This window comes from Sardina pilchardus, chromosome 7 (genome assembly GCF_963854185.1).
Source record: "Sardina pilchardus chromosome 7, fSarPil1.1, whole genome shotgun sequence".
NCBI classification, from domain to species: Eukaryota; Metazoa; Chordata; class Actinopteri; order Clupeiformes; family Clupeidae; genus Sardina; species Sardina pilchardus.
This window is the reverse complement of record NC_085000.1, coordinates 24650960-24667308: the sequence shown is the minus strand read 5'-3', so window position 1 is coordinate 24667308 and position 16349 is coordinate 24650960. Positions and strand designations below refer to the sequence as shown.

The 16349-nt window shown below is 45.2% G+C and overlaps 1 protein-coding gene across 1 annotated transcript; it reads right to left on the bottom strand.

Annotated features, from left to right (window-relative positions):
* Positions 1-5598: 5598 nt before the first annotated feature.
* Positions 5599-9635, bottom strand: pim1 (Pim-1 proto-oncogene, serine/threonine kinase). The gene is made up of 6 exons (XM_062541430.1): positions 9239-9635; positions 8901-9007; positions 8654-8704; positions 8141-8507; positions 7382-7558; positions 5599-7237 (listed from the first exon to the last, which is right to left on the bottom strand). Exons 1-6 carry the CDS (start codon positions 9318-9320, stop codon positions 7047-7049), a joined length of 975 nt encoding a protein of 324 aa, XP_062397414.1. The 5' UTR covers positions 9321-9635; the 3' UTR covers positions 5599-7046.
* Between the last annotated feature and the right edge of the window lie 6714 nt (positions 9636-16349).

The window sequence follows — 16349 nt, the reverse complement described above, 5'->3', positions numbered from 1 at the left end:
TTACCAGGTGTGTCTTGAGTGGCTATTTTCATAACATAGCTAGACTATTTTGGGCTGATTGTTCCAGCCTTGGATTGAATCACTGGCTAAAACAAGACTTCTTTGTAGATATTTTTAGTCCGAGTAGACGTAGGAGTCTCATTGTCTGTACAGCGCTTTCTATTCTACTCAAGATTTCTCACAACAGTGTCAAAGTAATTGAGTCTAATTCCACCAGAACATTTTTCACAGTCTCGTAATTTCAGAAATCCCTTTCATGTAACGGCTGATCATATGTCGTAAATAAAACCCAAAATGAAAAGCTGATTGTTTGAGCCGGTCTGCGTAATCCAGCATGATGCCAATGAAAAAACCGCACGGCATGTATAAGTGGCAGTAAATGGTTTTTCGGCATTCACTTATCGGGAGCTAAGCCCCCCCTGACGGGATAGCTTTCCTCAGGAGAGCTGCGCGCATTGCCTGCGACAGGGGGACTGTGGCTCTGCCAGAGAGGCTTAGGGCTGGAGCTGGGGAGCTAATGCAGGCCAGGCCCGGCCCACTGACGCTGAGCCTGCGCCGGGTTACACAAGCGTCCCGGTTTTGGAGCGAGTGGCTGCAAGCGCCGGCAGACGGCAGGAGGAGTGACCGACGGGTCAGCGAGGATGCGGAAGAAGTAGGTCATGCGCAGGCAGGAAGTGGGTCATGGCACGCGCCGTGGAACGGGATGGCATGAGGGCTGCAGTGGCAGGAAACTGCAGCATGCACGCACACACACATGCACACACACACACACACACACACACACACACACACACATACAAATAGTATTTGCACACATGCAACTCACACATAGCCCCCCCCAACAGACACACTTGGAAAAGTACTGTTATGTTGAGGGAAAAGGACTTTGCAGAACTTTGTAGTGGTGCAGCTATCAAACTGTTCAAGCCAATGCCGTGAGAATTCATTGCCCAGAAAATTGAGTTCTTGTTTTTTTCCCTTCACACACAAAGACTGAATGTGTTGTGTCGGAATAATCAGATCAGATTATTGGTTTTGAATGGGACGCTGAAATTTGTGAAAGTTTATTCACTAATTGCCGTGTGTGGGTGTGGGTGTGGGTGTGCGCGTGTTATGTTTGTCGTAGGTAATTGTTGAATTATGCACTCTATCACATTTGCATCAGTTTTATGCTTCCAGAGCGAAATATTTGAGAGTCCTCACAAACAATGATAGGCTGCAGCTGTGGCCCACGCAACCGCAAGCACATACATACTCACTCACTCATTAAGTTAGTCACTCTCCCGCCCGCCCTTCACTGCACATTCCAGGCCCGCCTCTATCATCAAAGCTTCAAAGAGTCCGACTTTGTGAGAGCAACGTCCAAATTCCAGGTGGAGGATGTTTTGGGTCAAAGGTGTTCATGGCGAACTATGTTCTGATTTGCTCTGTCTACACACACATAACACCTCCCCCCCCCCCCCACACACACACACACATAAATAAACAAACAAACACACACGCACCGCCCTGAGGCGCCCATGAGGAGCATGCACACTTGCTCAAGCGGTTAGTTTCATACTCCAAAGGGCTCTGACCTAACTGTGCCACTTAATCTCCTTGTTCCGCCGGTCCAATGTTAAGACATCCTGCACTAACAAGCAGGGCTTTTTCTCCACAGGGACAGGCAAGATCTCCCTGCCAACCAACCACTCACAGCCTTTCACATTGATTACATCAAGGAAACACTGGGATTTGCCAGGCATCTTCCAATATCTTACAGCTTTGCAAGTCTGAAATATCTTAACACATTAGTTATTTGTGCACATGCCACATGGCAAATCTGTATGCAGCATATTCTGCACTGAGCCTATATAGTAGCCACCTTGGTTTATCCAGCGCTATAGTCATCTCCACAGACATGCCTCACCATAGATCCACCACGGAGCTTTCTGCTCCTCAGGTGGGTCCTAACGACCAACTATTTATCCCCAGAAGTGTCCCTTTTGGCTGTGGCCCTGAACTAGTATCCTGGCACTCGCTCCCTTAGTTATCATGGCAGTTCCTGAACAATGTTTTTAGGAGATGTGCCTCTTGTGAGGTCAGATTGTGCAATAATGAGTATCACTTCAAAACATGTTTATTTAGAGTGAATTGGATCGTTTATTCATAGTGGAAAATTTCATCCTTGAGGACATGTGCAGGTTTGTTGCTGATGCAGTGCTGATGATGATAAAACAAGCCGACCCTGTGTCTTGGCAGGAGGAAGCAGAAGCGAGCAACGACACGCCACTGTCTGTTTGAGAAGCCGCACTGGAATGAGGAAGTGAGGCAGAGCTTTTACGGGAAACCTGCTGGTGGGGAGGGGGAGGGGCTGATGGGAATGAGAGGAGGGAAGATGGTGAATGACAGGTGTGGCAGAACGAGAGATTGTGTGTGTGAGTGTCCGTGTGTGTGTGTGTGTCCAAGTGTGAATGAATGTGTGTGTCCAGGTGTGTGTGTGTGTGTGTGTGCGTGTGTAATCTGTGTATGCATGCATTGTGTAAGCGCGTGTGTGTGTGGTATGTGTTTGTGTTGGTGAGTGGGATATGCTTACTTGGGCGTTTCCAAATGATATCTGTAATATTCCAGTGCGACTGCATTCCTATCCAACACTTTACTACTATGGTCACAACTTCCGCTCACTAAATGATTGCCACACTCTAGTTCTGTTCCGGTTGTAATCTTATGAGAAACTGCAGCTTCTTCTCTGCTGGTTGTGTCTCACACTTCCTCCTAATCCTTCTCTCAGGCCTCTCTCTCCCCTCTCTCTTCCCTCTCTCTCTCCCCCTTCTCAGTTGTGTCTCTACTTGATTGTTGTTACGATGGTATTTACAATAGGATGACTCACAAGGGCTTGCCAACATCCTGTTGTTTGCCCAGGGAGGCCTAAGTCATTGATGCTCCTCGGGGCCCCGCCCCGGTGAAGACTGACAGGAATCCCGTTGTAGTTGTACACGTTTCCACCAGCACTCCGCGTTTGGTCTATTTGCCTCAGCGAGGGAGCACCATGACCTTTTCTCTTAATAGCTAATCTGACCAGTGAACTGGGAGTCCTTGAGTCAGGGGCTAAGAATGCGTCTTACCCAGCACAAGCGGAATGAGAACAGAATAGGGCAGAGAGAGTGAGGGAGAGCGGGAAGAGAGGGAGGAGGGTGGTTGATAGAGAGAAAAAAGTGAAAAAGAATGCGGGAGACAACCGTGGGAGAAACTGTAGTCAGATTTCTCCTGGGTTTCTACTTGTCCCAAAGAATGGAATGTGTGTGTGTGTGTGTGTGTGTGTGTGTGTGTGTGTGTGTGTCTCAGTGTGTTTGTTTGTGTGTGTGCGTGTGTGTGTGTTTTGTGTGTGCATGCATTTTCCTTCGTGGGACCCTTACTCTTAGATACACTCTCACCCTATAAAGATCTCATGATGACATTTAACTAAGCCCACTAGAACCACTGCAGTCAATGAAAGGTCAGATTACATTCCCCCAATCTGGACAGGGAAACACTTCTGAAGAGTACCATTATTAAAGGAAATCCTTTGCCAATAAATGCATTTAAAGCCATCTCTTTCTCTCTCTCTCTCTCTCTCTCTCTCTCTCCCTCTCTTTCTCTCTTATATTATTGTTTTACTATCTGTGTACATCACCAGTCCTCGTGGCTGGGAATTATGCCTTTTGGACTTTGAGTCCAATAAACAACACGCTGGCTATATTGCAGGCAAAGACTTTGTACTTTAAACCTGTAAGCGCTGCAACTTCAAAGACATTGTGCATCATTGATGGGATATGAAAGGTAAACCAAATATGGGCAAGATCATCACTTTGCTGTTTGTGACGTATGATTAATGTGTCCAAAACATTTTCTATGTACAGGCATGTGTGTTATATCTTTGAGTGTGAGGATGTGCATTTCTGTGTGTGAGAGAATGTGTCCTTCCCTCTCTCTCTCTCTCTCTCTGTGTGTGTGTGTGTGTGTGTGTGTGTGTGTGTGTGTGTGTGTGTGTGTGTGTGTGTGTGTGTGTGTCCATGTTTGCTCTCTGATGGCTCTGGTGGGAAGATTACACAATACAACTGGTTCTGTGGAATTAAAGGAGGTTCTCCCAGCTGCACTTTCTCTTTCCGTTTCCCATAAGCTGCGAGGTGGGAGCCAAGGGGAAGCATGACTGACCAAGTGAGAACAGAACTTAACCCATTCCCCCCTGACAACTCACAAAAGCACTGACCAGTGCACAGCACTGTGTAGCAGCACCAACATAGTTTGCCTGCGTGTTTTGGAAAGAAGTCCTCGTGTTTTCTTTCCCATTATATTTTGGACTACTATACAAAAATAATAAACATTAAAAAAAGAAAACATTGTGGCCAGATATGGAAAACTTTCACCTTGAAAGCTATTTGAGGTTAATCCTGCATTTCCCGAATAGTCGTTGCACAACCCTGCCTGAGAGAGAGAGAGAGAGAGAAAAAAAAAGCTGGGTAGAGCATTGCTCATGGACCACACATGCAAATGTTCCCTTCCTATTTGACTGCCATTTTCAAAACGGTTTGCATGATTGCTCCAAAAGAAATTCTGGGGAAAGACGTGCATCGCTGACAGCTGCAGTTACCAAAACAAAACACATGTGGGATCCCTTTTGTTTTGGCTGTATGAATCCAATCCACTGAGAAATATGAGGCATATGTTGTAGATGTTTGCTGTTTTGCATATAAGCATAAAGGTTTTAAACTAGTTTTGGAATTGATCATCTTCTTTAAATACCTTTTCTGATTTGGACTTGGAGCCCTCTCCATAGTGACATAAATGCAGTGGCATTCTATTCACTCCAAAAAATAATCTGAAAACTGCCGTTCACATTTGGGGTCATTGCAGTTCATTGTCCAGGTGACGAGTCCTCTGTTAGCTTTGGAGTGAGCACAGTGTTATACCACAGCAATCTGATATAAAACCCTGAGGTTTTAGGCATAGATTGGGAAGAGGATTATGTGAGGATTTGGGAGTGTGTTGTTCATGGGGCGTGTTGCCTGGCAAAGAGGGAAGTGAGCTGGTCGGCACTGGTAGGGGGGAACCAGGTCAGTCCACAGAGGGGACGAGAGTCCGCCAAGACTGAACCGGATACCTCCAGAAACACTGAAGGCTCTGTTGACATGCCGACTAAACTCTTCAGTCACACACACGCACACAGAGCACCATTGCGTCACCCCGCTGCTACAAATGCAAATTCTGCTTCTCTTCCAGAGAATTCCGCCTTCCAGGATGGAAAACATGGGCGAGGCGGCTTTGGAGCGGAGCTCTGCCGAAGATTCCAGGATGTGACGGCAGGACCCCCCATGGCATAATCACCTCAGCTTATACGTACACATTGATCATGATAAACCCGTAAGAGCATAATAAAAGTTTGTTAACTGGATTGGGAAGTGGGCATTAGACAAAAGGGCAATCTGTCTCTGTGTCTCTTTCTCAACTTTGACATATGGCCATTGTCTGTGGTTTACCCGCCTTTACCTTTTTGAATGTGGCCTTCACTATTGTTCTTTTGGGTGCTGCAGAACATCATTACAGAGATACGGGAGGAAATGAGTGACAGAGTCAAGGAGGTTCAAGTTTAAAAAAATATTTATTGAAACTGTATAAAAAATAAGTTTCTAAATTTAATTTACATCGCTAATTCAGTTGACAGGGGAAAAAAAATCCAAGCTGCAATCATGCAACTAGAGGTGAAAACCATGTAAACTCATACACACACTCAGTCATTCAAGAACATTCTCAACTGAGACACACACTGAAAACAATTGTCAGTAGACTTTCAATACACCATGCATTGAGAGACAAGTGCTTTGAAGGTTATTGGCAGATATTTACAATTCTGTTCATCAACCCTTAAATATGGTAAAAATAGATTTTAAATAATCTGTGGGCCCTTCAGAGTGAAAAAAAATTCTCTATAAATAAATAATTCCACATCTTTTGCATGAAAACACAAAAAAAGTTGACCTCACTCAAATAAATATTATTTACACTGCATTGCCTTGGAATTTTGAGGTTCAAGACAAAAAATATATTTATATATTTTACATATTTACAAAATTAACAAACGAGCAGGTTGTAGGTTTCGTCAGTATTGTAGTTGCATTGCTGTGTGCATATGTGATGTATGTGGGTGTAGGCTGTACATGGGGAACCTTGAGAGTGAGGTGTGAGGCAGAGAAAGAATGAAAGAGAGACAGAAAGAGAGAGAAGCGAGGTATGTCTGTTTCAGAGTGGCACGGATTGCTCATGAGGTTATCTGGTCAGCATTGAGTAAGTGGTGTTGTGCATAACCGCAGACTTGCTTGCTGCAGATTATGGCAGAGGAAGAGGAAAACCCTTAAAGTGTGATGAAAGAAGAAGGAAAAAAAAGAAGTAGTGGTGTGGTGTGGCTATTCATTTCAAGTATATCCAACCTCTCCAACAGTTTTAAAAACTCACACACAGAAGGCACTGAACTAGAGGTCCACTCAAGCCCTCACTCCGGCTCCCCCAGACTGCTGTAGCTGACAGTAGTACTTTCTAACATTCTCATCTTGGTCCGTCACAAAACAAACACAAGGCACCTACTGTAGCTAGCATGGCAGACCTTGTGCCTTTTACAGTGTGAAAGGATGACATAAGACTCCCAAATAGTTTACTATGCCCAAGTTACTTTAAGAGGTTTGGTTCTTAATTCTCTCGATGGGGCAGGTGTAGTTGGAGGATAAGAAATAGACCTCTCTCTAACTTCCACACAGCCCCAGAAAAGAAAAGTCTTTTGCTTCCAATCCCCCACATCTCCCCCACCCCCCATTTCAGTCATGACGCTGGCAGCCTTGGACACAGCTGCCACGCAGAAAAGAAAACACACGTCCGTTGCCATTGTGACAAGTGCGCAGTGCGCGCGCAGTCCATTCACCTCTGACTCACAGAGGACTGGCTTGGGAGTCCGATTTCGGGGCCTCTGTTGGCGAAGGGAGTTCACCGACGAGGGAGGGGGGGAGGGCGTGCCACAGGAGACACAGGTTTACGCAGGTTTACTTGCTGCCCACGTTGACTGTGGGGAAGGGCGTGGACTCGTGTGCCAGGCTGTGCAGGCGGATCTCTGTGCCCTCCGTGGAGGCGGGCGTGGTGGCGCTCTGCATCCATGGGTGATTGAAGATGTCCTCGAAGGACGGCCTCTCTGAAGGCCTCAGGGACAGGCACCACTTAATCAGCTGCTGACATTCTGGAGAGAGAACAACAAAAGGGTGTGTCAATAGTGACTCAGCAGCAAGCAATGACTCAGTATAAATACAAATTACTATGCAAAACAGTGAAACAAGGGATGTAAAATGGCAGTTCTTGTGAGGTGAAAGAGTGAGAAATTCACCTGCTGACACCCGCCTCCTGAAGAGCACTTGACCACGAACAATCTCCTCATCCTGCTCAAATGGGATGTCACCGCAAACCATGTCGTACAACAGGATACCCAGTGACCATACTGTCGCTGACCGCCCATGGTAACGGTGATGTCTGATCCATTCGGGTGGGCTGTACACACGGGTGCCTGGTGAAAGCAAAACAAAAATAAACAAACATTAGTCATTCAGGAAGCACTGCTGAGAACAGGAAATTACATGCAGTAGTCAATGGATCTGCTTTAGACCCAGTTAACAATCTTACTAAAATCAAGTCGACGACATTATTAGTGTTTGAAGACGAGAAATGTGCGTTTCCTAAATATAACGCAGTTTCATAATTCAGGTTAATCCGCAGGATCATGTGCCTGTGAGCGTGACAGTAGGTGTGTGCGTGTGGGAGGGGTGGTTGCCATGTGACTGTGTTTACAAACTTTGAGTTGTAACTATTCCCACTAAGACCAAAGGGGGGCGCTCCAACCAATAACAATCAGGTGACCTCTTTGACGCACCAAAATAAAACAAACTGTATTGTCTTTTGATCTTGAATGCTTAATGCGGTTTGTTTAAAAACACGCTATTTGCGCATATAAAATGTAAGTTACACAAAAAATCAAATACATTGCATTTTCTGTAAAAATACAAAGTCACTCAAATACATTGCGTTTTATAATGACTACATTAAACAAAAATGCTGAAAGACACTTCATGCCTTCAAACAGCCTGCTTACCGTCAAAATCTGTGTAAACAGTGTCCTTGAGTAATGCTCCAGAGCCGAAGTCGATGAGCTTCATCTCGCCGGTCCGCAGATCAATCAAGATATTTTCATCTTTGATGTCCCTGTGCACCACCCCGCAATTGTGGCAATGCCGCACTGCTTCAAGTACCTGGCGGAAAAAGTTCTTGGCCAGCTCTTCGGGCAAGGCACCTTTCTCCGTGATAAAATCAAAAAGGTCCTTGACGGTCTCCGGTCTCTCCATGACGATGATGAAGCTGTCTGGTCGTTCGTACCAGTCTAACATATTTATAATGCCACGAAATCCAGTTCCCACTTTCTTTAGGAGGACGATTTCCATGGGGACGCGGCTACCGTTGGGCTAGAATAAAAGAAAAATAAATCTGCCATAAGTCATTTGCGCAACCTTGACGAGACACATTTGCATTGGCTGACTGCAAATGTGCCCTCTAAAACCAAAACAGTAGGGCAAAATTCGCTACACTAACGTAAGTGAATTTTTCTTACCAATTCTCCCCATTCAGTGACCCGATCTTTTGCAACATGCTTGATGGCAACCTGTCAGAAAATAATAATAAAAAAGATTAATAAATAGAATATAAAGAATGTTCACGTAACCATGCATGCAACAATTTGCCCAATTTACTATTAAAATGTTTGATTCATATCCTAAAAGTTTCAAACATTCATTTGTAAAATTAACTGCATTTATTAAGGAATATCTAGAATATTCAAAACCATTAGAAAAACCTACCGGCGCTCCGTCAGCAATCCTCAAGCCACCGTAGACTGTGCCGAAGCCTCCGCTTCCCAAAACAGACCCGACCTGGTAAACCTTCTCGAATGGCTCCCTTTCTTTAACTGCGGATATGAATAAAAACACATAAATATATATAGCATCGATTTAACACATCGCAGAGCATCTCAAATCTAGCAACAATACACACGTTTGCTAATTAATTTCGATCCTTTACAAAGTAGGTTATGGAGGCAAGCGCTCCATTATCCAACCGTCTTGTGACGTTCTCTTTGGAGTCAAGCAATTAGCTTGCTAGCTACCGCATTGCTACCAACAACACAACGTCCTCTAACCTTGATGAACTTGAAGTTGAATTTTCGCAGGCATGTCCACGGTGGAAATATGAGTGAAAGAGTTGAATTTTGATAGAAGCATCCTTATAATCCGCAAATCGAAAGATTTCCCACGATTACTCCGAAATGTAGGTCGAAATCCTCCGTCGAATGCGAGTGATGCCGCCGAGAGTCCACGTTGTCGAAGAGGGACAAATGCGGTGAAAATCCTTTCTCATCCAGCAGCGGTATTCGACAAGTCCGCGTTAAATTCTGTCCGTTGAACCGCACAGATTTCACTCGGTAGTAAATAACAATAACAGAAACGTTAATATAATAGTTTTAAACGGTAACGAATGTTTAAATATACAGCGATGTAGTCCTGCCGTTGTGTACGATCACCACACAGCGACACCGGCTTTCTGAATCGGTAAAATGGGGGCAGGACAACATATATATCGATAGTAAATGGGAGTAACCATTGCGTTGAACGTCACTCAATCCCCACCCATTATAATCTACTCTACCAATGGAGAGACGGTATTCTTCCCACGAGGACGTCAATCACATATGAAAATAGAGGAAAATGACGCTGGGTAGACTTGACGTGGCGGGAATTAAAACGCGCCAAATAAAGCTAGACTTTGTGATTGTGTGGAGCATGGGAGAACCCGCGAAATGCCGAGTGATGTTTATTTTGAAAAAATTCAACGGCTGGCTCCAGACACAACGCCATGTGTGGGATTGAGAATGACTGCCAGAGTACTGAAAGGAAAGGGTTTGATCAGGATTTGTGCAGATGATGCTTGAAAATATACGCTTGGAAGAACAGTGATCCCCTGCGTAAAATGAAGCAAACTAAATAGTTAAACAATATTTTGTCGTAGTTTTCAGATAGGGCACCTCTGTTTATTTTGATATCTAACATTATCCAACTCCTGTAACTTATATTTAACTAATGTGACCTGGCCAGATCAAATGTTAAACCCATAATACCGAGTATGTTCACATAATACGTTTTTGAACTTTATGGGGATGTTTTACTCCGTTGCATGAAATTGTAGCTGTGCATGATAGGCTACAATGTTTTTTTCTTTTTTTCTTTTTTAAGAAAGGATGCCCGATATCCAATTATTATAATACTCTGGTGTAACTTTATTATTTTCTCATTTCATTCAGTTTACCCTGTTATCACGGCTTTAAACCAGTTGTGAATTGTTTAGATAGTAGACAATGGTCCCCTCACCACCAAAGCGTTATGGAAAATAGGCGCATACCAGGCATTCTTTCAGAATGGGTGGCCGGGATTTCACTCTGTCGCAGGATGTGGGAAACTCGAGATAAAAGGCATCTATTTATCCTACAGCCCCCTCCCTCACCCTCTTGTCTTTTCCCGCTCATATTGTCTGAAAAGTAGCCTAAGCCTAGCCAGAGCATCTCTGATTTGGAGACCAAGGACAAAAATGCAGTGTCTGTTAGGTCTATGTGTCTGCCAGCCAGAGCAAGCTAACATTAAGTTAATTGCCCATCCCGACTCTGCATCAAGGTAACAGTCTATTTTACAGAATGGCACCAATTGTTGATGAAAATAGGCTTAATTAAAAAATAATAATAAAATAAAAAAAAAACCTAAAACACTTCAACTAACTTTGTAGAGTAGGCTAGCCTCAATCTGATTCTATCTTAGAGCATGTTCACGTTTCTCTGCGAGACAATTTTTGCAAAAGCATTTTCACAAAGCCATGGAGAAACAACATTTCATGGCCAGGAATAGACCCTTATGTCAGACCTATAAGGCTTTGCTGGTGGGTTCCCTGGCTTTCCTGAGGGGGCATCCAGCATGTGTCACAGCTCCCCCTGCAGCTTCTAGATTATGGGATCTGCAGAGTTTGGGGGGCGGAGGCTGTGAACCAGAGAAGCAGCAGGGACTGTGTAATGCCAGAGAAATGACAGCGCAGCTAGGAAGTGATATTTGGGTGCCTGCTCGCTCCACACGGATAGAGTGACAGCAACATAGCGCTCCATCTGTCATAGGCTGCTGAGGCTTTTATTAGATCTGTGCTACTCTAAGCATGCAGCAGAGACCAGCTCTCCTGTTCTACTCCCAAGCCTCAGTTCGCCCATCACGCGCAGGTTACGAGCCGACAGGCCTCCAGCAGCTAAGCTCTTCTGACATCATACTTCTGTCAGGAGGGGCTCTCATGTCGGTGTTATTTATGGCCACTGCAGCCCTCGCCCACCCTGATGCATTAGTTTAGAACTAAGTTAAAACTGCAGACTTCTATAAACAGTGTCACTGTCAATGTCACTTACTTATATATCCGTCAAATTAACCAGTGATGTTAGTCATGCTAACAAGTTCAAATTTTGACTAAACCCACCCAGACTCAATTGCATTGATTCACTTAAGGCTGAAATAAGCTAGGCTATACTATGTGACACTATAATTGCTTGTGGGAAATGTTTTCTGCATTTCTTACAATCTATTCTCTGTTAATGCAGTGATGCCCAGCTGTACAACTAATCTCAAATGAGTTTGGCTGCCCAGGCTGGTTTGGTGACCCATTGCCCTCACCACCTGCCTTCTCTAATAGCATAGGCTACCTGAGTAACACAAGAGCAACAACTCAAGCCTGCTGCCACAGACTTAACAACCTTCCCCTCTTCACACACACACACACACACACACACACACACACACACACACACACACGGTCCTATTTCCCTTCACCCTGTTGGATCAACCAGGCAATTGAATTGCCAGCAGATTGCTCTGCCTTACGACATGGGCCGGCAAAACAATCAAGGACAAGTACCAATCACACCCTCTATTGTTTTTACCCCACACCTGCTGCTGGTGCTATAGCGAGAAAAGCAGGTGTGACTTTGCCTGGAGAAAGTTAGGGTGAGGGGCAATACGGATCACCCCCATGTGTCTGCTCTTCTCTTTGCCCACTTCTCTTTGACACACTCATGCATGTGTTGGCTCTCGCTGCAGGCAGCCAGAAATACATGTCGATGTGATTTCTCTCCGCAGTCATATTTCATTTCAAGCAGTTGTGTGTGAAATGCATTTTCCGTTGATTCAGTATAGTGGAATACCACTCTAATGTCATCGCACAGTGTGCTTGAAAATAAATGGTGATGGTTGGTGTCAGATCCTATGAATAGTGGTTGGTTGCCACTGTTATGGTGGCGCTGACCTTTGTTTTGTGTTGGTTTCCATGCTGGGAGGGGGTGGGGGCGTGCCACACGTGACTGACGCACAGGGCTGCAGGAATGGTGCAGACACAGGTGCCTGTGTAATGGCCTTAGCAGGCGGAGTGAGCGTCCTCTGCAGAGCGCCCGGCAATTACGAGTCTGTGAAGGCTGCTCATCGGAGAAATGCATTCATTAAAAGCTTGCACTTGCAGATTCAGACACCGTAGTTTGCACTTACTGAGACTGAGTGTTTGTGTGTGTGCGTGTGTGGGGGGGGGGATAGAAGAAGACCAAAAATAATAATTAACTTTGTACATATTTAATTAGCAGATACTTTTATCCAACATGACTTACTTACACGAGTATCAACATTCAAGCTATATTGCAATGGAGAGATGTTGCAGTAAGCAAGAAAAAGTATGTTTTACTTGCAGAGATAACCGAGAAGATAGCTGTGTTGGACATTGAAGGAAAACAAACCAAAGAGATATGTTGTACAAAGACCAACAGATAGTAAAGGAGATTAAGGGGGAAAAGTGCATGGTAAATGCAAGTTAGGCATGTTTAGGTTGTTGTGCGTAGAAGATGTTCTTGGGTCTTCAGTTTCTTGAGAAATGCTCTGCTCTTATAACATTTAAAAATGCTTGTTATAATTTACCAAGCGCTCAAGTTTTCTCTCTGTTTATGTTTGAGCAAAAGCTGTCATCTTCAAATAGAATACACGATGAGCTCCTCATTTGCCCATGCACCCCCAAACACACACACACACACACACACACACACACACACACTCACCATCTCCTCTCTCTGCCTGTTCACTAATGTCTCTGACACCCAGCTAAATAAAGCAGAGGGGGTCTGGTGAAAGTCCCACTGAAAAAGGAGGTGAGGAAATCAGTATTTTTAGTAGCACACTGAAAGGTCAGCTTACTTCCAGGGGTCACTTCCAGTGTGGCCTCCCCCCGGCCCCTTCTCTCTTCAGGTAGCCTGAAACCCTATTGGCCCAGGTTCCGAGAGGTCTTGACCAGGGCGGGCGCAAGGGGAGAGGAGGGGGGGCATGGGAAAGGCTTCGAGTGGACATCAAAGCCCCGGGTTATGTGGGAAAAGGCCACCGAGCTCCCAGAGTTCAACAGAGGTCGACTTTCATGTCAGCGGAGGCTTGGGTTAGGGTGAGAGGTCACAGACATACCTGTCCAGCAGCACCAAGTCTCTCCTCCAGGAAATTACCCCCCACTTGTCTCAATTAGAGTAGCGGCCCTGAAAGCCGGCCTTTGTTTAAAAAGGAGTTGATAGGCAAGCGGAGGTCTGGAACTTCGTCTCTGCCGAGGTGGGGGGGGGGATGACAGGAGAGACTGGGGTCAGATGAAAGAGGGGGCCCCCCAGACCACCGTCCTTTGCACTGGTCGGTTTGTTTGCTGAGACTGTCAGCAGAATTGACGTAAATAACACCAGATAACATCTCATGGTCAGTCCCCTGACTGATATGTTTGGAGACACGGAATATCAAGTTGTTTACATTCCAAATACATTCAAATATTTAGTGCTGAAAAAAGGCCAAAAAGGTTATTTGATACTTTAGCAGGATGTAGGTTGCCTGACGATAGCTGTCAACCAACACACTATAACCAAATTATTCCCTTGACATCAACCAAAGACAGATTATAAGTCACATAGAATTTTTCTTTTTTTTAAGTCTCTGCAGCCTTTGTGTTGAGATATACGTATTATTTCACTGGCCCACGGACTGTGTGTGTTGGCGTTGGAAGTGAATTATTATTGTTATTATTTTGTTTGGTCTAGTCAGCTGGATTCCTGTCCAGCTCTTATCAGCATACGACAGTCACAAATGCGGGCGCCAGCACTTGGCCACTCACCAGCCGAGAGCTGGTCCCCCTGCATGGCTACTGTAATGGCTTCAAGGGCCACAGAGCCGCAAATTGTCCTCTGGAATGTGAATTTAAATGTGAGGAATTTGATGAACCAGGGAGAGGGACTAGCTCATGGCACCATGTAACTGGGGGGGAGGAGGAATGGGGAGGAGGGTGGGGTGGGGGGTGGGGGGCTCTACAGCATTTCCCACATGGAAAACAAACAGCAATAAAGCCCTGCTGTGATGTTAAATGTGCCCCTTAGACGCTTTCACTTTTCAGCCAGTTGTCACAGTGGGGAAGTCTGTGGTAGAGAGATTTTTTTTCTCTTTCTCTCTCACTTCTGTTGTCTCTGCAGTCCTCATAATAAACCTCATAAACCCTCACTTTTGTAAATCTAGACATATTTCCCCATCCTGGTTATTCCTCTCGCTCTCCCTTGGACCAGTTTCAGAGCGTCTTTCCTTTTTTCCACATTTGCATTTTCCCTGTCCGAAAACAGAGGGGGTTTTCCCATGCTGGATATCTCCTCCTTGCTGCTTCGCTTCCTGAATTGAAAAACAGAAAAGCGGTGATGTCACCCCTGAAAAATCCCAGTGCAGCATAATAGCCGACTTCCTTGTGTATTGAGGTGGTCTCATCTAATGAATAGATCTTGAAAACATAGCCGTGTGAAAGCAGTGAAAAGCTCAGCGACACTAAAGACAACTGAGTCAAGGCGACTGATATAGCAAAGTGTGTGTGTGTGTGTGTGTGTGTGTGTGTGTGTGTGTGTGTGTGTGTGTGTGTGTGTGTGTGTGTGTGTGTGTGTGTGCGTGCGTGCGGGCATACAATTCTGTATTATCTGTTACATGCTCAGCAAACACTTTCGACAAAGTCAAAATGACTCATGTAAATAGGAGAACTTGTGACTAGGATCCGGGTTAGCATGCAGTAGCCTGTAAAGTTGTGGGTTCAATTCCCAGCAGCCACCATTGCAGGCACTTGACTTGACTCCAAGTTGCTCCAGGAGTTGGTATGTGAGTCACATTGGTGTAACCTGCGTTGTGTGGAACCGCCACAGTCCAGCCCTGCACACGCCCGGACTCGAACCCGCGAGACAGCAGCACCTCGGATCGGGAGTCGAGCGCGCTAACAATCCAGCTAAAAGCCCAGGCTACTAGCTTTCATGCCAGCAGCGCTCTTGAAGCGTCGGGGAGTGAGGTTTACTAACGTTCCACAGCATAGCTAACCAGCTAGCACCCGTTACATAGGCATCAACCAAATAAATAAAAATAAAGATGTGTAAATATGTAAAGTGTGTGTGTGTGTTTGGTGTGTGTTCCCACTCAGACACACCACCAAGCTCAACCACATATGGCCACACGTTCTGAGGTGACTCGTGGCCTGCACATAGCTGTTTCCTAGCAGAGATGAGGAGGGCTGAAGGATGTTTACAACAAGACGGAAGGGAGGGTGGGAGATGAGGAGTGAGGACGCTATAGTTTTAATGTCCTCTTCAGAGCATTTTGGTCAGATTAAGCTGTGTTCAAATGTGCACCAGGAATAAACTTGGTGCACCCCCACCCCTCCACCCCCCGATGCCTTCACAACACACACAGTCAGACACACACACACACACACACAAACACACACACACACAGACATGGATTTGATTTGTATGTGTATAAGTAAACATGGAACTCATCCAAATGGGGATATCTGTCTTTGGGCGTCTCCTCTGTGTGTGTCACCACCAAAGTTGCATTAGCAATATGGGGGTGTTGACTTATCTGTAGGGACTCCACCCAACCCTGTACAGTACACTAATCCAAGTCTAGTAGAGAAGAAGTTTTGAGAAAGTCAGAGAAGTGACAGAAATGGTCTGCATTGCATGGTCATTTTATCATCAACGTTTTTGTTTAGTTGTTGTTGTTTTTAATTTGCCTCTTTGTCTCCCTTTAAAAAAAAGAGAGAGAAAAAAAGCCTAATTTTCTCAATAGAACAGCAGATCCACTGGAGCTGCGGTGTCACCTCAGGGCACGATGGGTGTTTAGCGATAGCTGATGTTGTCTGATTACTCA